The following is a 23,790-nucleotide window of genomic DNA, read 5'->3' as shown; positions in this document are numbered from 1 at the left end:
CTTGAACACGATCTAACATATCTGGAGACCTGAAAATAGCTGTCCAGCGATGCTCCCCATCCAACCTGACAGAGCTTGAGAGGATCTGCAGAGAAGAATGGGAAAAACTCCCCAAATACAGGTGTGCCAAGCTTGTAACCCAATAAGACTCAATGCTGTAATCACTGCCAAAGGTGCTTCAACAAAGTACAGAGTGAAGGGTCAAAATACTTATGTAAATGTAATATTACATTTGTGTATTTCTTAACCAGTTTTTGCTTGTCGTTATGGGGTATTGTGTGTAGATTGAGGGGGGGAAACTATTTAATCAATTTTAGAATAAGGCTGTAATGTAACAAAATGTGGAAAAAGTCAACGGTTCTGAATACTTTCCGAATGCATTGTATATAGCAAAAATGTTGATCATAACACTAATTATTTATTTTTTTAATTTTTATTATCTCGCAACATAAAACAATATTGTGGGTTGTACCACATACATTATGTATTCACATAGTACACCATACATCTACAAAGAGAGACTGAACAAAAACAAAGACACAAATCTTTTTTTTTTTTTTTTTAACATACTGCATACTTGACATGAAAAAATAGAACCATGAACAATCTTTAAACTCAAAAAGGAATGTAGCTGCCAGATGTGATGTTTTGTTTATTTGGGACAGGATTTAAGCCTGAGCCAAGATTGAGTCCAGCTTGAGTCCACCCTGAGCCCAGCTTGAGTCCAGCTTGGAAGAGTGGGCAGATGGGGTGATCAATGTAGATCAGAGATCAGTACTGAGCAGATTATACATCCTGATAATATTTCTGTGTGTGTGTGGGGGGGGGGGTGGGTGGGTGGGTGTGAGTGTGTGAGAGAGAGAGAGAGGGAGGAGGGAGAGAGAGGAGAGAAAGACAAAGTATGAGATAAAAATTTAAAATATGTGAAGTGTGTATAGGTAAGGAGTTAGTGAGTGTATAAGTATGTAAGTAAATAAGTCTATGGGGGAGAAACATGCAGGTTGATGTTTATTGTCATAAGTCTTGCCCTGGAGGCAGAATTGAGCTGTTTCTGCTAGATGGGCCAGCTGCAAAGTCAACATTTGCTATATCGTAGAAATGTTTGAAAACAAAAATGTGCTTTTTGGTCTTCAATTAAGGTAAGGGTTATTAGGCATTAGGGTTAGCAGTGTGTTTAAGGTTAGGGATAAGGTCAGGTTTAAAATCAGATTTTATGACTTCGTGGCTGTGCAAGCTAATGAACACCCTGCAGAGCTGCCTCCAGTACATGAGTAATCTCAATAAATGCCAACCTGTAAGAAACATAGGGAGGGAGTATGCTCTTGTTGTTTCAATATCTTAACATTCTCCCATCACCATAAAAATGTACAACATACCCAAAAGAGTCATGTATAATAGCTTCCAGCACATACACTGCACCAAGTTTTTAATTAAGATAACAGTCTGTTCACTTCAATATAATATGATTCTTCAATCCCCATACCAGTTAAAGCGAGAATAGAGTTCCTTTTCAAGTAGCTTATGTGGACGAAGGATTAATAAAAGTTGTGTATGAACTGTGTGAGTGGTTCAATTCAACAGTTTTCTTCTTATTTTTTAATTACCTTGAACATGAATGGGAAATTCCCATTACATCAGCACCGGAGTCGTTCCCCATCATTGAAACTGCAATATTCAAAGAAATAGTTTATCTTATCATTCTAAGAGCTCAGAAAAATATCAGTGATATAATCATGTCCCCCCATTTTATTCCACAGTGAAGTTAGGGAGTAGCACCATAGCATTAGCCTCCCAAAATGTTTTGTACAAATCAAAAATGAATATGCAGTATATATGATCAGCACCCATTATTACATAGGTCATAAATATGCCTGAATCATTATAACTGTGTGTCGATCATGCATTGCCGTTGTTAAAGGGGGAGTTTGTTCTAACGGTGGGAATAGAATAGCCATATTCCCCCAGTCCCTAAATTAGTCAAAGTCCTGTTGGTCATGTCTGTGACAATCTACAACAACCAATAAAAGATATTACAAACTAAACTACCAGTTATTATCTGGTGTCTTCCATTAATACACTGCACCTTCAGTCTGGTACTACAAGTGTTAAGTTGTCATAGTTTTCCATTACTGTTACATCTTTTACTACTGTTAAAATCACTATCATTGATAATACCACATTAAAAACAAGTTACGGTGGTGACAACCTCTCACCTCAGTCTAACACAATGGACAAGACAGATTGCTGGGGCTACACCTCACCTCTGTCACTAGAGTTCTCTCATACAAGCACTTCTGACAACTTTGATTCTGCAACTGTTTGATTCTTGTGTTAAAAAACAAGAAATACTTTGTTTCTCATTGATTCTCAGAGTGGAATGCTAGATATCATACTCTGGCTTATAAATGGCCTGATTACTGATTAGGTCAATCTTTTCTCATGAAGGAAGGGTGGCTGGTTGGTTGCTGTCAGAGGTATCGTGTAGTACAGTACTTATGAAATCAGGACAGCAGTATTGAGTATACATCTACAGACATAACAACACATTGGAAATCACTGAGTTGTTTTCTGTTACTAAGGGCTGTCTGGCAAACTGACTGGACTAAAAAGCCTGGAATAATTTATGATTTAGTCATTATCCCTCAACAGTTAAATAATCTTACCTAAATATTTTAAATATGTACCTTTTTTTTTTTTTAAATCTCTCTTGAGAAAAAAACAAAAAACGTTAAAAAAACGAAGCTTCAAGTTGTCAATAATCTGTTCTCTTTTTTCTCTCAATGAAATCAAGATTAAAAGTGCTTTTATAAAATATTTTCTTCTGTATGTACAATTTCTATTAGCTATAACAAAACAAAAAAACAATAACAATAATCATCATCATTATCATGTAATAAATAATAAAAAAGTGGATTAAAATGAGTTTGTAGAGCACACGGGGAATCTGTGGACTAATATTTATCATGTTCCTCTGACCTCAGTGGTGCCTGTGTGTGTGTGTTTGTAGCGTTTTGCAACCATGACCAGTGTCTCTGCAACGTTGAGGTATAGAGAGCTCTATCTCGACCACTTCATAAGCACCAAGATTTCTCATCTCAAAAGTGAGCCCCAAGCAGGCTCTGGCTCTGACACGCAAGCAATGCAGAGGCAGCCATGATTGGTGAATAAGGATTTACTGGCTCTGTCGTGACAGTGTGTGCATAGAGACAACCCTTGCTCTGCTTCAAAACGAATAACAGCACCAGGCAGAAGCAGGACTCACTGACTGAGCCCTTTGTGTGTCAACATGTGTAGGGAAAGCACCAGTGTGTTTAGGAGTGCATTTCTGTCCACACACTATTCCCATCATTGTCTCTGGTTCCAGGATAAAGGGCTTGCGTGGCCCGTGCTGCCTGTGGTCATTGGAAGGACCAGACTTTGGCGGCCATACTTCGGTGGTTTAAAGCAGTAAGGCATTGCTCTGTGCTGGCTTGATGACAAGAGCTTTGCGTGTGTGTGTGTGTGTGTGCCCATGTGTGTTTGTAAGTGAGAGTTGGTTTCTGTGTGTATCAGTGCACCATTTTACAGGGGTCACTGCTGCCCTCTTGTGCTTCAAATAGAAAGCGCTCACTAATCCCCACAGGAGCCATAGAACTGGAGGGATAGATCTCTCAACCAACACCTGAAGGAAGATGAGGACTTCTAGTGCCTGTTGTTCTCACTCTACATCTATGCTATAAGAGCACCCTTATATTCAGCATCTAGTGCCGTGAAGAAGAGATGAATGGAGAGACTGATATCATCCCTGTAAAAGGGATAAAGATCAATGAAGCACCACAGCAGTAGAGTGATGCGGATCGGGGGGTGAGAGTACAAATGGAGAGAGAAGAACCCTTCTCTTCACAGCAAGGCAGACAGGACAGGAGTTGGTTTAAAAAAGGCTTGACTTTGGGGACGTTACTAAAAACCTTCCACTATGTGGGATGGTTCAGAGAAGTTTCTGTGGGTTTCTCTTCACTCTTTTGGTCAAGATTAATGATTCAAATGTAAAACATGTGTATGTCATGCTTGTTGGAAAGACAGTCTTGAAGAGCCTTGCCGTGTTGAGAAAGGCCTTTCTCCAAGTACAGTTACAAACATTTCAAAACCCCCTCCCAAAAAAGAAAAGGGCAGATATATAGAAATATGTGAAAAAAGCAAGACAGACCCCTCGGTAAAAAAACACAACATAAACAAAATAATAATTAATAACATGAAAAAACAACCACATCAATAAACAAACAAATCAAATCAGCATCTTCATAATAATAATAATACCTGTAATAACAACATTGACAGTAACAATAACAATCGTAATAATATTGATAATAATAGTAATAATTAGGAGGATCATTAAAATTCTAGGAAGAAGGAGAAGCAATGGAGTCCCTCCCGCAGAGGAGAGAGAAAGAGCACCACAGGCAGTGTGTCTGTCTGGTCCAGGGTCGGGCCCAAACTGCTGCCTGACATGAGGTAAAAAACAAACAAAACAAAAAGAGGAATCAAACCAGTAGTCCCCCTCCTTCCAGCCCAGAGCACCAGAGTGAGAAAACAGAGCAGGAGGAGGAGAAGGATGGAGAGAGACACAGGACTAAAGGAGGGGCTGAGATACTCATCTCTGTCCTGCTCAGCCCGCTCTCCCTCCACCAGCCTGTGTGTCCGTCTGTCTGTCCATCCTCACACAAAGTGGCTGTAGGGCCCTGTGAGGGTGGTAAAGGCATAGGGGGACACAGTGACCGTGGAGGTGGTGTGGTGGGTGGTGGCCAACCGCGTCACAATCCCCATCACTGGCCCCTCCATGGTCTGGCCAGGCCCCGGGCTGGCCCCTCCTGCCGTGGCCCCCAACTTGCGTTTCTTCCCAGGTTTGATGTCCTCGTAGGGCAGCCCCAGTAGTGCTGCCTCCTGCTGCCTCTCTCTAGCCCGCTCCGCCAGCATCTTCATCTTAGCCTCCCAGAGCCACTGGCCATGGCAGGGCTGGTTCATGTTCTTGTGCTGGTAGAACACCAGGGAGATGCGGGTGGGGTGAGAGCGGTCGGGCCTCTTGAGCGGCGTGGTGGCGTGCAGCTCACGCCGGGCACACTCGATCAGGATGGAACCGTGGGCAGGTGCCACCGCCACCCCTCCGATGCTGGGGTCCAGGAAGTTATGCTCGCTGTCCGACCACTGCTCTTCCTCGTCCAGGTCGCGACCTCTCTGGCTCTCGACGTCGCTCGGGGTCTCGGCCCGGTTAGGGTCCCAGCAGGCCTCTGGGGCTGGAGACTGTGTACCTGCCATGGATCCTTCGAAAGACTTCCAGGCCTTCTCCTGGAGACCTAGGGGGGTCGAGCCCTGACTCTCGCCCGCTTTGGAGCATATCTTGTCGGGGAAGCCTCCGGCGGGGCTAGGGCAGTACCCAGCAGGAACAATGCCCATGGGCCAAGCCTTAGGCTGAGGGCTGGGAGCAGGGCTGTCCCAGTGGCGGGGGGTGCTGGGGTGTGGGGAAGAAGAGGGTGACGGGGAGGGAACAGGGGAGGCCTTGGGGGTGTTGGGGCCAGGGTAAGAGTTCCACTGCTGGGGGTATGGGGAGGGCTGTTGTGGGGGATGCTGATGCTGCGAGTATGGAGACTGGGAAGTCTGGTGAGGTCCCTGCTGGTGGACCTGCTGCTTGTCTGAAGTGAAGGGAGCCTCCGGGGGGCATGGTGGTTGGAGGTTGCCTTCCCAGCTGCCTGGTACCATACTCCCGTTGAGCTTGTGCCCGGGCCAGGGCCCTTCAGGCTGTGGGGTGGGGATGGGAGTGTCGGGACAGCTCTGGGTATTGCCCCCCTCATACACTGGCACATCCATGGGCTCCTGCTTGATGACAGGGGTCCCTCTGTGGGAGGGCTCTGAGGAGACTGAGGAGGGACGTGATTGGTTATAGTCAGGCTGGTGGGGGTGTGGGTAAGCGTTGCATTGGTGTTGGTTGGCTGGGTCTCCATGCTGCTGCTCAGGGAGGCCTGGGCCTGAATAGGAGTGTGCCAGCCTGGCCTGGAGGCTCTGAACGTCTGGCTTCTTGTCCACAGGGCCGGGGGAAGCATTGTGCCCTGCGTGAAGCCAGGAGCTGTTGCGGCCCTCGTAAGTGAGCTCATGGGGGAAAAGTGGGTTAGGGTTGGGGGGATAGTTGTAGTAGCCGTAAGGCAGTGCTGAGGGTAGATTGGGGTGGTAGCCAGTGACAGGGCCTGGGGGAGGTGGAAGTGCAGGGGCCTGGCCATTGGAAGGGGGGCCTCCAAGTGCGTAGTAGCCAGGGTTGGAGGGGTAGACGTGGTAGGGGTATTGGCACTGGTCCACTGGCTCCTTCTTTATGGTGGGCTTCACCTCCTGCTTAGTGATCACTGTGGGGGAGAGTAGGCAGAGGAGAGAGGGGTGATAAGACATGAGATAATCATTTGCCTCTGCACAAATCTGTGGTTTTTATGGTTCACTTGGTTGGAGTTTTGCTTAGAACACCAGTAGTGGGTTTTATTCCTGAATGGGCTGCATACTGTATGCTGACTAGCTATAAGTCTTAACCCCGAGGTCAGTTTGGATTAAATATACACTATGACCATATTATTATCGTCATATCGTAAAGTTGGCTGGAGTTTTGTTTAAAACACCTGAGTTCTGGGTTTATTACTAGCATGAAGCTCACAACACTCATGAAGCCACTCTCCCATGTTTCTAGTAGAGTTCAGGGGTTATCTCGCCTTTATTGCCGTGCTGTTTGACAGGGGAGCCAGCGTGCCGGACCTCCGTCTTGATCACCGTCTTATCCGACGTCTCCGTGGGCAGCTGCTGCTTGGCCTTCTTCTTCTCCGAGGCGCGGTTCTTAGCGTCCAGGCGGCGCTGGCGGCAGGACTTGGCGGGCTCGGGCAGCTTGCGGACCTCACGGCGGAAGTTGCTAAGCACCTGAATGGCGCCAGTGCGCATCTTTTGCCGCTGGCCCTCCTCGCTGCCGAACTCGTCTGTGAGGGCGGCCTTGTAGAGGGGAAGTACGTGGAGCTGCTCGTCCTCTGGGATCTCCCCCACTGTACGGTTGTCCTCTTTAGTCAGAGTGCACACCTTGGGGAGGGGGGGGGGGGGGGGGGGGTTAGTGTGGGACACTCACTGTCTGTACCATCCAAACAGTCTCTATACCACCACATGCCCCTGCCACACATACACACATTCAAACACACACAGCAGAGCATCCATTCGATGTCCACACAAAGAGAGGGAAAGAGTGAGAAAGAAGACAGACTGAAAGCTATTAAGACAGTGACAGAGAGAGTGACAGAAAGAGAGAGAGGTAGGGCTGTGTGTCGTACCACAGTGCAGCCATTGTAGAGGTTGTGCTGGTCCTTGTGAGCGTGGGCACAGAAATCCATGCAGGCGGTGACACCAGAGAAGGGCCGGCCCTCCTTCAGACCCAACCTGCAGTCTGGAGCCGTCACCTCATTCTGACACTGAGGGACAGGAGAGGGGACACAGCAGGGTAAGCATGGGAATACTCTACAGACTATGTCTAACACTCATATCATCCTTGAGTTTCTATCGTGTACTTTTGGGGGGAAGTATACCAAGTAATTCTCCAGTAGAGTGTAAAACTACTGAGGGACACAGGGGGAAGAGGATGGTCAGCATGTCAAAGGACACCATGTTACACAGACTATACATTATGACACTGAGGGACACACAGAAGAGGATGGTCAGCATGTCAAAGGACACCATGTTACACAGACTATACATTATGACACTGAGGGACACACAGAAGAGGATGGTCAGCATGTCAAAGGACACCATGTTACACAGACTATACATTCTGACACTGAGGGACACATGGAAGAGGATGGTCAGCATGTCAAAGGACACCATGTTACACAGACTATACATTATGACACTGAGGGACACATGGAAGAGGATGGTCAGCATGTCAAAGGACACCTTGTTACACAGACTATACATTATGACACTGAGGGACACACAGAAGAGGATGGTCAGCATGTCAAAGGACACCATGTTACACAGACTATACATTATGACACTGAGGGACACATGGAAGAGGATGGTCAGCATGTCAAAGGACACCATGTTACACAGACTATACATTATGACACTGAGGGACACAGGGGGAAGAGGATGGTCAGCATGTCAAAGGACACCATGTTACACAGACTATACATTCTGACACTGAGGGACACAGGGGGAGGAGGATGCCATATCCAATAGCAACCTGTTACTACACACAACATATCAAAAACTCATAGCATCCTGCAGCTTGTGTTGTTTACTATTGGAGGGATAGACTACTATTTAGAGGGCTCTGGCGCTATAACTTAACAGCTGCAGCTAGGTGAAGGTGGGTGTGAAGGCAGGTGTTACCTGGTTATTGTATGCCTGTGGGGCCAGCTGCTTGTACAGGGGAGCCAACTCAGTGGCCAGATCCTGGAAGTTATCCCTGAGTTGATCCTCCTGACACACACACACACACACATACACACACACACACACACACAACAGGTTAGCATAACCACATCAGTAACAGTTTTATCTTGGTGTGGTGCTGTCAATTTTATTTTATTTATTTATTTTATTTAACCTTTATTTAACCAGGTAGGCAAATTGAGAACACGTTCTCATTTACAATTGCGACCTGGCCAAGATAAAGCAAAGCAGTTCGACACATACAACAACACATAGTTACACATGGAGTAAAAACAAACATATAGTCAATAATACAGTGAAAAAAAATAAGTCTATATACAATGTGAGCAAGTGAGGTGAGATAAGGGAGGTGAAGGCAAACAGATATATGTATAAATAAATAAAAATATAAAAGGCCATGGAGGCGAAGTGAGTACAACACAGCAAGTAAAATAAAAACTAAAAAAAACACTGGAATGGTTGGTTTGCATTGGAAGAAAGTGCAAAGTAGAGACAGAAATAATGGGGTGCAAAGGAGCAAAATAAATTAATAAATAAATACAGTAGGTAAAGAGGTAGTTGTTTGGGCTAAATTGTAGATGGGTTATGTACAGGTGCAGTAATCTATGAGCTGCTCTGACAGCTGGTGCTTAAAGCTAGTGAGGGAGATAGGTGTTTCCAGTTTCAGAGATTTTTGTAGTTCGTTCCAGTCATTGGCAGCAGAGAACTGGAAGGAGAGGCGTCCAAAGGAAGAATTGGTTTTGGGGGTGACTAGAGAGATATACCTGCTGGAGCGCGTGCTACAGGTAGGTGCTGCTATGGTGACCAGCGAGCTGAGATAAGGGGGGACTTTACCTAGCAGGGTCTTGTAGATGACCTGGAACCAGTGGGTTTGGCGACGAGTATGAAGCGAGGGCCAGCCAACGAGAGTGTACAGGTCGCAGTGGTGGGTAGTATATGGGGCTTTGGTGACAAAACGGATGGCACTGTGATAGACTGCATCCAATTTATTGAGTAGGGTTTTGGAGGCTATTTTGTAAATGACATCACCGAAGTCGAGGATTGGTAGGATGGTCAGTTTTACAAGGGTATGTTTGGCAGCATGAGTAAAGGATGCTTTGTTGCGGAATAGGAAGCCAATTCTAGATTTGACTTTGGATTGGAGATGTTTGATGTGGGTCTGGAAGGAGAGTTTACAGTCTAACCAGACACCTAGGTATTTGTAGTTGTCCACATATTCTAAGTCAGAGCCGTCCAAAGTAGTGATGTTGGACAGGCGGGCAGGAGCAGGCAGCGATCGGTTGAAGAGCATGCATTTGGTTTTACTTGTATTTAAGAGCAGTTGGAGGCCACGGAAGGAGAGTTGTATGGCATTGAAGCTCGCCTGGAGGGTTGTTAACACAGTGTCAAAAGAAGGGCCAGAAGTATACAGAATAGTGTCGTCTGCGTAGAGGTGGATCAGAGAATCACCAGCAGCAAGAGCGACATCATTGATGTAAACAGAGAAGAGAGTCGGTCCAAGAATTGAACCCTGTGGCACCCCCATAGAGACTGCCAGAGGCCCGGACAACAGACCCTCCGATTTGACACACTGAACTCTATCAGAGAAGTAGTTGGTGAACCAGGCGAGGCAATCATTAGAGAAACCAAGGCTGTCGAGTCTGCCAATGATATAGCAGTGCTGTGAAGGTGGTATCAGAGTTGTGTGTTCCACGAGCCCGTTCTCCACAATTAAGGTGCCACCAACCTCCTGTGAGATAGACCATAGATCTCGTGGTCCCTTACCTCTTGGGGGTGGTCTCCTGCCAGTCTGAACTTGCGGGGTGTTTTGCTGCGGGCGTACTTGCAGCCGTTAAAGTACATGCTCCAGGAGCAGCCGAAGGAGAAGGACGCTCCACAGCTGTCAGGGTCCTTGCCTTGGCACGCACACGTACGACTGCAGGCAGGCAGGCCAGGGGCGAAAGAGAGCAACAACACAGTCATCAGACACTGACACAGTCGTCAGACACTGACACAGTCCTCTTCATCATTCTGGAACAGATGCCTCAGTGCATATTGAATATCAGTAAAAAAAGGATAATGAAGTGATCTGCAGTCCAGAAGTAGAACTAGAATAACATATTAACTTATTCTATTATTTCAATCTACAACAGCGATTATCATGCAGATGTTTCGGCTGAAAGCCTCCCTCAGTCTGCCATCTAAATGGCAACACACTGCACTGTATAGACTCAAGTTTAATGCTAATTTAAAAGAAGAACATGAGCATATTCAGATAAGTGCTGTCACTTATTCAGATGAGCCATGGGTCTGTGCTGTCACTTATTCAGATGAGCCATGGGTCTGTGCTGTCACTTATTCAGATGAGCCATGGGTCTGTGCTGTCACTTATTCAGATGAGCCATGGGTCTGTGCTGTCACTTATTCAGATGAGCCATGGGTCTGTGCTGTCACTTATTCAGATGAGCCATGGGTCTGTGCTGTCACTTATTCAGATGAGCCATGGGTCTGTGCTGTCACTTATTCAGATGAGCCATGGGTCTGTGCTGTCACTTATTCAGATGAGCCATGGGTCTGTGCTGTCACTTATTCAGATGAGCCATGGGTCTGTGCTGTCACTTATTCAGATGAGCCATGGGTCTGTGCTGTCACTTATTCAGATGAGCCATGGGTCTGTGCTGTCACTTATTCAGATGAGCCATGGGTCTGTGCTGTCACTTATTCAGATGAGCCATGGGTCTGTGCTGTCACTTATTCAGATGAGCCATGGGTCTGTGCTGTCACTTATTCAGATGAGCCATGGGTCTGTGCTGTCACTTATTCAGATGAGCCATGGGTCTGTGCTGTCACTTATTCAGATGAGCCATGGGTCTGTGCTGTCACTTATTCAGATGAGCCATGGGTCTGTGCTGTCACTTATTCAGATGAGCCATGGGTCTGTGCTGTCACTTATTCAGATGAGCCATGGGTCTGTGCTGTCACTTATTCAGATGAGCCATGGGTCTGTGCTGTCACTTATTCAGATGAGCCATGGGTCTGTGCTGTCACTTATTCAGATGAGCCATGGGTCTGTGCTGTCACTTATTCAGATGAGCCATGGGTCTGTGCTGTCACTTATTCAGATGAGCCATGGGTCTGTGCTGTCACTTATTCAGATGAGCCATGGGTCTGTGCTGTCACTTATTCAGATGAGCCATGGGTCTGTGCTGTCACTTACTCAGATGAGCCATGGGTCTGTGCTGTCACTTATTCAGATGAGCCATGGGTCTGTGCTGTCACTTATTCAGATGAGCCATGGGTCTGTGCTGTCACTTACTCAGATGAGCCATGGGTCTGTGCTGTCACTTATTCAGATGAGCCATGGGTCTGTGCTGTCACTTATTCAGATGAGCCATGGGTCTGTGCTGTCACTTACTCGTCATTGAGTCCACAACGGCGGCTGGTGGGGTTGCCGAACTTGGTGATGGTGGCGGAGAGCTCTCGGTAGAGCTTGTCGCCTAGCGCCCGTGGCACGCCCTCCCACGCCATGATGAGGATGATGATGACAGCGTTGGGACAGTGGTGACCCGGCCGGGGACGCACCAGACACAGCAACTTCTCTGTCTCACTGCCCCGACGAATCACCTGAGATGAGGAGAGGGGGAAAGAGAGAAAGGGTGAGAAAGAGAGAGAAAGAAAGAGAGAGAGAGAAAGGGTAAGATCGACACCTGTCTTGTCTTCCCCCAGCTCCCTCCCACCTTGTGTCTATATTGTCACTAACAACCTGTCTTCTCCTCTACTCTCTCCATAGTGTTTGTTTTGAATCCATAAAGCCATTAGCAGGGTGTCAGAGGGAGTGACAGAGGTGGAGAACCCTAACTGGGAGGGAGAGGGACCAGGGAGACCCCCTACTGCTTTACTGTCTGGGGTTGAGGATGTGGTGTCTGAGGGGGTGATACTGTGGTGTCTGTAGGGGTGGGGCTGTGGTGTCTGTGGGGGTGGGGCTGTGGTGTCTGTGGGGGTGAGGCTGTGGTGTCTGTGGGGGTGAGGCGGTGGTGTCTGTGGGGGTGAGGCTGTGGTGTCTGTGGGGGTGTGGGGGTGAGGCTGTGGTGTCTGTGGGGGTGAGGCTGTGGTGTCTGAGGGGGTGATACCGTGGTGTCCGTGGGGGTGATACCGTGGTGTACGTGGGGGTGATACTGTGGTGTCTGTGATGTTGAGATTGTGGTGTCTGTGAGGGTGATGCTGTGGTGTCTGTGGGGGTGAGGCTGTGGTGTCTGTGGGGGAGATACTCTGGGGGTGAGGCTGTGGTGTCTGAGGGGGTGATACTGTGGTGTCTGTGGGGGTGATACTGTGGTGTCTGAGGGGGTGATACTGTGGTGTCTGTGGGGGTGATACTGTGGTGTCTGTGGGGGTGATACTGTGGTGTCTGAGGGGGTGATAATGTGGTGTCTGAGAAGGGTGGTACTGGGGTGTCCGAGGGGGTGTTACTGTGGTGTCCGTGGGGGTGATACCGTGGTGTCCGTGGGGGTGATGCCGTGGGGTACGTGGGGGTGAGGCTGTGGTGTCTGTGATGTTGAGGCTGTGGTGTCTGTGAGGGTGAAGCTGTGGTGTCTGTGAGGGTGAGGCTGTGGTGTCTGTAAGGGTGAGGCTGTGGTGTCTGTGAGGGTGAGGCTGTGGTGTCTGTGAGGGTGAGGCTGTGGTGTCTGTGAGTGTGAGGCTGTGGTGTCTGTGAGGGTGAGGCTGTGAGGGTGAGGCTGTGGTGTCTGTGAGGGTGAGGCTGTGGTGTCTGTGAGGGTGAGGCTGTGGTGTCTGTGGGGTTGAGGCTGTGGTGTCTGTGGGGTTGAGGCTGTGGTGTCTGTGGGGTTGAGGCTGTGGTGTCTGTGGGGTTGAGGCTGTGGTGTCTGTGAGGGGTGAGGCTGTGGTGTCTGTGGGTGAGGCTGTGGTGTCTGTGGGGTTGAGGCTGTGGTGTCTGTGAGGGTGAGGCTGTGGTGCCATCTACTCTACTCTTATTCATTTTTGCATGTTTTTTTAACCTCATGGCTCTTAGTATATAGAAGAGTATAGAAAATGCACAGAAAATAAGCCTAATGAAACATTGTGTGATGATATGAAATAGTTTTTGGTTGCCTACACTAGTGTTTTGTGTTAGCCCGACGAGGGCCAGTCTGTTTGTGCTACCATGCCAACCATTTACACTCATTTTCATGTTTGGCTTGACAATGACAACAATGGAGTTGGCAAGAGCCCAAACAGATCTGGGACCAGGCTAGTGTTGTGTAGGGTGGTCAGGCTTGGTTTGTTCTGTGAAAGGTATAGGTTCAGTTTGTTATGTATGGCTACTTGTACTCACCCACTTGGCGATGGGACATCCCTGAGAGCTCTTGCCTTCCCGGCCGGTATAGATCACCTTCTCAATACGGATAGCATCTCCCTTCTCTCCATACCTGCACAGAGAGACAGACAGCACAGTGTGAGTGTGTGTGTCTTACTGAACACAACAACACACAATCTATCCTTCTCTCTTTCTTTCTCTCTCTCGGAGGACCTGAGCCCTAGGACCATGCGTCAGGACTACCGGGCATGATGACTCCTTGCTGTCCCCAGTCCACCTGGCCTTGCTGCTGTTCCAGTTTCAACTGTTCTGCCTGCGGCTATGGAACCCTGACCTGTTCACCGGACGTGCTACCTGTCCCAGACCTGCTGTTTTCAACTCTCTAGAGACCGCAGGAGCGGTAGAGATACTCTTAATGATCAGCTATGAAAAGCCAACTGACATTTACTCCTGAGGTGCTGACTTGCTACACCCTCGATAACTACTGTGATTATTATTATTTGACCATGCTGGTCATTTATGAACATTTGAACATCTTGGCCATGTTCTGTTATAATCTCCACCCGGCACAGACAGAAGAGGACTGGCCACCCCTCATAGCCTGGTTCCTCTCTAGGTTTCTTCCTAGGTTTTGGCCTTTCTAGGGAGTTTTTCCTAGCCACCGTGCTTCTACACCTGCATTGCTTGCTGTTTGGGGTTTTAGGCTGGGTTTCTGTACAGCACTTCGAGATATTAGCTGATGTACGAAGGGCTATATAAAATAAACTTGATTTGATTTGAATAGTTTAACTGTATTGTATAGTGTTCATTATAAACTGGGTGGTTAAAGCCCTGAATGCTGATTGGCTGAAATCCGTAGTATATCAGACCGTATACCACGGGTATGACAAAACATTTATTTTTACTGCTCTAATCACATTGATAACCAGTTTATAATAGCATAAAGGCACCTCGAGGGTTTGTGGTATACGGCCAATATACCACAGCTAAATCAAATCAAACTTTATTTGTCACATGCGCCGAATACAACAAGTGTCGTCTTTACCGTGAAATGCTTACTTACAAGCCCTTAACCAACAGTGTAGTTCAAGAAGAGTTTAGAAAATATTTACCAAGTAGACTCAAATAAAAAGTAATAATAAAAAGTGACACAATAAGAATAACGAAGCTATATACAGGGGGCACCGGTACCAAGTTAGTGTGCGGGGGTACAGGTTAGTTGAGGTAATTTGTACATGTAGGTGGGGGTGAAGTGACTATGCATAGATAATAAACAGCAAGTGGCAGCAGTGTACAAGAGGGAGGGGGTCAATGTAAATTGTCCGGTGGCGATTTTATTAATTGTTCAGAACAGCCCTTAGCCGTGGTATATTGGCCATATAACACACCCCTGGTGCCTTATTGCTTAATTATAAAACTTTCACACCTAAAAACACCCCTTAGCTGTGGTATATTCACAATATATCACACCACCTCTGGCCTTATTGCTTAATAAGCAAGTAACCTATGTGCTTCTGCAAGACCATAATGTAAGCCTTTGTTCTCCATGAGAGTTGGACGTGTCTTGTCAAACAAAGACACCACAAGCTGGCTGACCCTGGCTGGCCAAGAGGAGTGTTCACAGGGCACCATTGATATTCACAGAGGCATGACAGTAGCAGCCAAAGCCCAACATAATCAGACCTAAATCTGACCCTAACCTTAACCCTTACTCCAACCCGAGCTGACAAGGTAAAAACCTGTTGTTCTGTTCCTGAGCAAGGCAGTTAACCCACTGTTCCCTGGGCGCCGAAGACATGGATGTTGATTATGGCAGCCTCCCGCACCTCTGATTCAGAGGGGTTGGGTGGAAGACACATTTCAATTGATTGCATTCAGTTGTACAACTGATTAGGTATCCCCCTTTCCCATTCCCTTAAAACCTTTTAGGGTCACAGAGTGTTTCTTGGTAGTCTTAAACAAACTACTAAGAAACAAAAGCATACACCTCACACACATTGTTATGGGCTTAAAAAAGAAGACACCTGTACCATGTCAGATATAATATATTACATTTTGAGTTTGCATCCCAATATTACATCACAGAAGACTGAAATATAACAAAGTCGTTTGACATTTTGCTTAAATATTGTTTAGTAATTTTGAAATTATGAAAAATATTAATAACGTTCCACCCATGAGGCCACTAGAGGGCGATTTGGTCATTTGAATGCAGGAAAGGGCTACTCCTAACCCTTACAGTAACCCTAGCAAGCGGTTGCATTTCAAAAGAGTTTGTTGATATACTATCTGCTATCTAGAACCTAAGAGTGTGAGCATCTGTAGATCATTTATAGGGGACTATTCAAATAAAGTGTAACCACGCGAATGCGTGTTTGCCCGGTTACGTTCTGGCGTGTCTCTCTCTCTCTGCACAATGTGCAGGGGGTTAACTACCAGCATTACTCAGATGTTCGCCCACAGCTCACCTTTTCCTCCCTGTGTATCATACATGTCATGTGGATGTCATGTCACCCCTGAGCAGGTCTACTATGGTGGGACACATGTGGCTCTGTCCTGAATGGGAACTCATTCACCAATCACCAGCCAGTCGGAAGGAGTGGGCTTGGCCTCCATAGGGGTGGGCCAATGGGGTCAGAGGTGGGTTCAGGGGTCGGGAGAAGACTATAGAGGGCTTTAGGTCTTAAGTCACCTCTCAAATAGAAACAAAGAGGGATCTTCCCCTCTTCTCCTCACCCATCCCCCGCATCTTCTACCCCGCCCTCTCTCAGGAGAGTGATGAGTCACTGGTCTATGGAAATATCCTCTGTTACTATAATGGCCAGTCACTCTCGGCCCGGTCCCCTATACAGCAATGTATGGGACATGCACTAAGCAGCCCCCCCCCATATTTAGTCAGCAAAAACACTGATCCCAAGACATTCCAGCTGCCAATGAACTATTCCTGTTTTGTCAGTTGAGATTTCCCCGACTTTTAGGGTACTGAATTGGTAAATGTGATTAAGTAGCTACTGTATGTAATGTTTCCATTCACTAGTTTCACGTTACAATACTCCCATGAGAAAGCCTCAAACCGAGTCTATCTATTTCCTAATGCAAATGTATCCCTGTTTGACTCTCTCTCAATGTCTCCCCCCTTCTTTCTCTCATCGCTCTCTACCTCTCTCCGTCTGTTCCTCTCCTCTGTCTCTTCATCTCATCTCTGTCTCTCCTCTGATTTCGCATTTCAGTCATTTAGCAGACACTCTTACCCAGAGTGATTTAAGGAGCAATTAGGGTTATGTGCCTTGCTCAAGGGCACATAGACATATTTTTCACCTAGTTGGCTCTGGGTATCGAACCAGTGACGTTTTGGTTACTGGCCCAACGCTTTAAACCGCTAGGCTACCTGCTGCCTCTCTCTCCTCATCTCCTTTCCTCTCACTGTGCCTATCCCTCTGTTCTGTCTAATCTGCTGATACTGATAGTTCCTGTTCCTCCTATTGGATTCTGGGTCAGGGATTCCCTGGGGACAGGATCAGAGGAGTGGGGAGGGGAGAAGGGGATGGAGAAAATGGAGAGGGGGATAGACAGCAGTGCTGGGGGAGAGGGAGAGAAATAAAGAGAGAGAAAGGGAGGCAGGGAGAGAGGGAGGGAGAGAGAGAGTGATGCTAGCTCAAAGCTGTGGGAGAGTTGGATGCCAAGACAACAGGCCATAGCCAGCAGCTCTGGATAACCTCCTGTTCACAGGCAAAGGTGACGAGAGAGGGAGAGGAGGGAGCGGGAGAAAGAAAGGGAGGGAGAGAAGGACAGAAAAGGAGAGGAGGAGAGGGAGAGACGGAGAGGGAAGGGGAGAGAACAGCTAACTGTTCCAGGAAAATCAGGAGGCTGCCATCAAGAGTTTTGTGGCTATAATCTAGGGGGCTAAAATTCCTGAACAAGCACACTACAACAGTATTCTGTAGTGTTTCCTCCACCCATCTATTCCCTGATATTTCTCCTCAGGTTAAGGTTATTTCAGTCCTTGCTCCTTTGCACTATGTCTTATCTATAGGGAAATACACTACATATACACAAACGTATGTGGACACAGCACACAGCTTTGCAATAAAACATTGTCAAATGAATGGCCTTACTGAAGAGCTCAGTGACTTTCAACGTGGCACCACCTCGGTCAACTGTAAGTGCTGTTATTTTGAAGTGGAAACGTCTTGGAGCAACAAAGGCTCAGTCGCAAAGTGGTAGGCCGCACAAGCTCACAGAACGGGACCGCTGAGTGCAGAAGCATGTAACAATTGTCTGTCCTAGGTTGCAACACTCACTACCAAGTTCCAAACTGCCTCTGGAAGCAATGTCAGCACAAGAACTGTTCGTTGGGAGCTTCATGAAATTGGTTTCTATGGCTGAGCAGCCGCATACAAGCCTAAGATCACCAATGCACAATGCCAAGCGTCGTCTGGAGTGGTGTAAAGCTCGCCGCCAACGGTCTCTGGAGCAGTGGAAACGCGTTCTCTGGAGTGATGAATTACGCTTCACCATCCGGCAGTCCGATGGACGAATCTGGGTTTGACGGATGCCAGGAGAAAGCTACCTGCCCCAATGCGTAGTGCCAACTGTAAAGTTTGGTGGAGGAGGAATAATGGTCTGGGGCTGTTTTTCATGGTTCGGGCTAGGCCCCTTAGTTCCAGTGAAGGGAAATCTTCGCTACAGCAAGTCTGCTCCAGAAGTCTCACCTGGTCTCCATCAGCTCTCGTATGGAGGCTACAGTGGGCCCGGAGCCCAGGTGATTGTAGTACGGACCCTCATCCTTCTCCAGGACTTGCTCTGGGAAGAGGAGAGAGAGAGAATTACAAAGAGTTCACAATGCAATATAGTACACCTCTAATTCAACCACATACTTTTTTACTTCCTCACAATAATATCTGTATGATTTGGATGAGTGCAGGGCTGTTCTGTGACATTGAAGGTATCAGAAGTAGTAGTGATTGCTTATTCATATCTAACAGGCCATGGAAACCAAGAGGGACCATAGATAGGTGTGACTGAAGATAGATGTAAAGCCACACACACTTCCTCTAACCTGAAACTGACTATGCTGAAACTGACTATGTTATAACTGGGGGGATAGTCGGGGTGGGGGCACTACATTAGAACCAAGGCTGTTTGAGGGAGTGAATGAATCAGTGTGTGGTATGTGGTGTGTGTGTGTGTGTGTGTGTGTGTGTGTGTGTGTGTGTGTGTGTGTTTAACTCTTCTTGTGGGGACCAGAAGTCCCCACAAGAATAGTAAACAAACAAACATTTGACCAACTGGGGATATTTTGTTAGTCCCCGCAAGGTCAAATGTTATTTCTACGGGGTTTAGGGTTAAGGTTAGAATTAGTGTTAGGAGCTAGGGTTAAGGTTAGGGTTAGGTTTAAGGTTAAGGTAAAGGTAAGAGTACAGGTTAGGATTAGAGTTAGGTTTAGGGTTAAGGGTTAGAGAAAATAAGATTTTGAATGGGACTTAATTGTGTGTCCCCACAAGGGTAGCTGTAATAGATTGTGTGTGTGTAACAAGGGAGGCTAGAGGATGAGAGTGTGTGTGTGTGTATCTGGTTGAGAGGCAATGAGATCACATTCCAGTGACACAGTGCAAGGAGGAACCAAGCAAGGCATGGTCAGAAGTAGGCGGGAAACACTACATTGGACTAGTAGCCTAAATAGAACTGTGTGTGTGAAAATTGTTGTGTGAGAGGCAGAAGTCGTCTCATTTTTGTAAGCAGCAGAGTAGAGGGCAGTGTAAAAGTATACTTGCTTCTCTGAGAGAGTAGGAGACAGATTTTTTGAAAGAGAAGTGTGTGTGTGTGAGGGAGGGAGGGAGGGAGGGAGGGAGGGAGGGAGGGAGGGAGGGAGGGAGGGAGGGAGTCAGGTTTAGGGCTGTGGCGGTCATGAAATTTTGTCCGCTGGTTATTGTCATGAAAAAAGACTGCCGGTCTCACAGTAATTTACTATTAATTAACATAAACATGTTTAGCATCTCCAGGCCTCCACACATACAAGCCAGTGATGCATGCCTTCGGAACATCTACGTTTAAAAAAGTCTAATGAATCAATTTAATATACACCATCACAATAAATCCATTATTTATTTTAGTCAGGTCTAAAGAAACATGATATGAAGAAAATGTATTTCAGGAGAACAGAATATGAGTTGGCCTACTGTATGTTAGTTATCTGGCTATGCTCCATGCCATAGGCTGTAGGCTTTTTCATTCAGCTGACAAGATATGCTTATAAGTCTCCTCCATTATCTTTATTTTATATGATTTTATAGTAAGAAGAATATAATTGAACTTCGCTGAATGAAATAGAAAGTATATTTTTCCCATTACGGAGTGAGTGCACATATGAAGTGGCTATGTTGAGTGTAAAAGTGATCATTTGAAACAGGTCCTATAGGGTACGTTAGATTAGAGTTATTTGGCAACTTTAGTTGTTAATAATACAAACCTTAGAAAGTCTTAGAAATCAGAACATATAGTATATGGGCTACATGATGTGACTATAGGCTATTGATGGTTTGATAAAGTAGCAAAAAAAGGTTGAGCTCTGTTCCTTGTCTCAGGCTGCACAACTGTTCTCTCAAGTATTCATATATTCAACCATGAGACTGTTCTCAATTTAATTTGGTCTTTACTAATATGTCAAATTAATTTTGATTTATAATTGGCCATTATCAAAACGGGCAGGAAGAGGGGCAGGGGAAAACAGACAAAGCATATTCTGAAAGTATTCAGACCCCTTGACTTTTTCCACATTTTGTTACATTACAGCCTTATTCTAAAATGTATTAATAAAAAACATGTCTCAATCTATACACAATACCCCATAATGACAAAGCTAAAATAGGTTTTGAGAAATGTTTGCAAATGTATTCAGACCCTTTGCTATGAGACTCAAAAATTAGCTCAGGTGCATCCTGTTTCCATTGATCATCCTTGAGATGTTTCTACAACTTGATTGGAGTCCACCTGTGCTAAATCCAATTGATTGGACATGATTTGGAAAGGCACACACCAGTCTATATAACGTCCCCCAGTTGACAGTGCATGTCAGGGCAAAAACCAAGCCATGAGGTCGAAGGAATTGTCCGTAAAGCTTCAAGAGAGGATTGTGACGAGGCACGGATCTGGGGAAAGGTACCAAAAAATGTCTGCATCATTGAAGGTCCCCAAGAACACAGTGGTTTTCATCATTCTTAAATGGAAGAAGTTTTGAACCACCAAGACTTTTCCTAGAGCTGGCCGCCCAGCCAAATTGAGCAATCGGGGGAGAAGGGACTTTTTTCAGGGAGGTGACCAAGAACCCAATGGTCACTCTAACAGAGCTCCAGAGTTCCTCTGTGTTGATGGGAGAACCTTTCAGAAGGACAACCATCTCTGGAGCACTCCACCAATCAGGACTTTATGGTAGATAGGCCAGACGGAAGCCACTCCTCAGTAAAAAGGCACATGACAGCCCACTTGGAGTTTGCCAAAAGGCACCTAAAGGACTCTCAGATAATAAGAAACAAGATTCTCTGGTCTGATGAAACCAAGATTGAACTCCTTGGCCTGAATGCCAAGCGTCACGTTTGGAGGAAACCTGGCACCATCCCTACAGTGAGGCATGGTGGTGGTAGCATCATGCTGTGGGTATGTTTTTCAGCAGGTAGTGACTGGGAGACTAGTCAGGATCGAGGGAAAGATGAACGGAGCAAAATACAGAGAGATCCTTCTCCAGAGCACTCAGGACCTCAGACTGGGGCGACAACCCTAAGCACACAGCCAAGACAACACAGGAGTGGTTTCAGGACATGTCTCTAAATGTCCTTGATTGGCCCAGCCAGAGCCCCGACTTGAACGCGATCAAACATATCTGGAGACCTGAAAATAGCTGTGCAGCGACGCTCCCCATCCAACCTGACAGAGCTTGAGAGGATCTGCAGAGAAGAATGGGAGAAACTCCCCAAATACAGGTGTGCCAAGCTTGTAGCATCATATCCAAGAAGACGTGAGGCTGTAATCGCTGCCAAAAATGCTTCAACAAAGTGAATGTGATATTTCCGGGGGGGGTTTTGTGGATACATTTGCAAAAAAAATCTAACAACCTGTTTTTACTTTGTCATTATGGGGTATTGTGTGTAGATTGGTGAAGAAGAAAAACGATTTTAATACATTTTAGAAGAAGGCTGTAACGTAATAAAATGTGGAAAAAGTCAAGGGGTTCGAATGCACTGTATTATCTGTATTCGCTAATCCAGTGCATGGAGGCCGCAAGCTTTTCCGCCAATCCGTTTTGTAGGCTACTTTGCTTTTATAGCGGAGCATATGCTTAATATGAGTAGTTAAGCATTAAATACAAGAAAATGTATTTCACGCCATACATCAACCACTATTTGAGGAGCATGCTCTCGCTGCCCGACAGGGGATATATATCGGTCAAACTCTGTATGCCTTGGGCTCTCCAACCCTGTACCCATGCTTAGTTTTGGAAACTATGTGAAATTTGTTCACGAAAATCGAAACAAAACATATACTACATGACCAAAGGTTTGTGGACATCAGCTCATCGAACATCTCATTCCAAAATCATGCGCATTAATTTGGAGTTGTTCTCCCCTTTGCTGCTTCAACAGCATCCACTCTTCTGTGAAGGCTTTCCACTAGATGTTGGAACAAAGCTGCGGGGACTTGCTTTCATTCAGCCACAAGAGCATTAGTGAGGTCGGGCACTGATGTTGAGCGATTAGGCCTGGCTCACAGTCGGCGTTCCAATTCATCCCAAAGGTGTTCGATGGGGTTGAGGAGATCAGGGCTCTGTGCAGGCCAGTCAAGTTCTTCCATACCGATCTCGACAAATCATTTCTGTATGGACCTCGCTTTGTGCACAGGGGCGTTGTCATGCTGAAACCGGAAAGGGTCTTTTCCAAACTGTTGCCACAAAGTTAGAAGTACAAAATCGTCTAGAATGTCAATGTATACTGTCGCGTTAAGATTTCCATTCACTGGAACTAAAGGGCCTAGCCCAAACCATGAAAAACAGCCCCAGACCATTATTCCTCCTCCACCAAACTTTACAGTTGGCACTATGCATTCAGGCAGGTAGCGTTCTCCTGGAATCCGCCAAACCCAGATTTGTCCGTTGGACTGCCAGCTGGTGAAGCATGATTCATCACTCCAGAGAACGCATTTCCACTGCTCCAGAATCCAATGGCGGCGAGCTTTATACCACTCCAGACGATGCTTGGCATTGCACATGGTGATCTTAGGCTTCTGTACGGCTGCTCGGCCATGGAAACCCATTTCATTAAGCTCCCAACTAACAGTTCTTGTGCTGAGATTGCTTCCAGAGGCAGTTTGGAACTCGGTGGTGAGTCTTGCAACCAGCCTATCACTTCGCGGCTGAGACCTTGTTGCTCCCAGACGTTTCCACTTCACAATAACAGCAATTACAGTTGACCGGGGGAGCTCTAGCCAGGCAGAAATTTGGTAAACTGACATGTTGGAAAGGTGGCATCCTATGACGGTGAAACATTGCAAGTCACTGACCTCTTCAGTAAAGCCATTCTACTGCCAATGTTTGTCTATGGAGATTGCAAGCTGTGTGCACAATTTTATACACCTATCAGCAACAGGTGTGTCTGAAAAAGCCGAATCCAATCATTTGAAGGGGTATCCACAATCTTTTGTATGGCATATTTACAACAGTTTAGTGTAGTTTAGTGTATTTAGTGTATTTCACTAAAAACTGTTGACAGCACGTCTGCGCGCTTGAGAAAGGAATAAAGGAGAGAGAAGGAGATGGATACTCATGATGGTGAGATATTCTGTACAGCTAAAGGTGATGTGTCACCCATTTCATTATGAAAATTTAAACAACTTCCTATTATTAGGCTATTCAAAATCAAATACAAATTCACTGTATAGGCTAGACCAAATATGTACCACAGACATGTTAAATCCGTTAAGTTTGATGTTTTTCTGCCATGCGTAATATGAGAGGCTGTATTGTATTATGGCACAATCATCATTTTAATTCAGATTTTTGGGGGGCTTTGGCT

At 46.3% G+C, this 23,790-nt stretch overlaps 1 protein-coding gene across 4 annotated transcripts in view; it reads right to left on the bottom strand.

Moving 5' to 3' along the window:
• Window positions 1-414: 414 nt before the first annotated feature.
• Window positions 415-23,790, bottom strand: part of LOC129826531 (methylcytosine dioxygenase TET3-like) — a 68,012-nt gene continuing 44,636 nt past the window's right edge. For all 4 annotated transcript variants that reach the window (XM_055887377.1, XM_055887378.1, XM_055887380.1 and 1 more), the window contains 8 exons: window positions 18,442-18,532; window positions 13,748-13,841; window positions 11,834-12,042; window positions 10,204-10,354; window positions 8,377-8,466; window positions 7,323-7,460; window positions 6,723-7,077; window positions 415-6,368 (listed from right to left, as the gene is read on the bottom strand). In XM_055887377.1, coding sequence (XP_055743352.1) covers window positions 4,696-6,368; window positions 6,723-7,077; window positions 7,323-7,460; window positions 8,377-8,466; window positions 10,204-10,354; window positions 11,834-12,042; window positions 13,748-13,841; window positions 18,442-18,532 — 2,801 coding nt within the window. In that variant the 3' untranslated portion in view covers window positions 415-4,695. The remainder of the gene's footprint in view (window positions 6,369-6,722; window positions 7,078-7,322; window positions 7,461-8,376; window positions 8,467-10,203; window positions 10,355-11,833; window positions 12,043-13,747; window positions 13,842-18,441; window positions 18,533-23,790) is intronic.

Source organism: Salvelinus fontinalis, chromosome 28, assembly GCF_029448725.1.
Source record: "Salvelinus fontinalis isolate EN_2023a chromosome 28, ASM2944872v1, whole genome shotgun sequence".
In the NCBI taxonomy this organism is placed as follows: Eukaryota; Metazoa; Chordata; class Actinopteri; order Salmoniformes; family Salmonidae; genus Salvelinus; species Salvelinus fontinalis.
The sequence above is the reverse complement of the archived record's forward strand: the minus strand, read 5'-3'. Positions and strand labels throughout refer to the sequence as shown.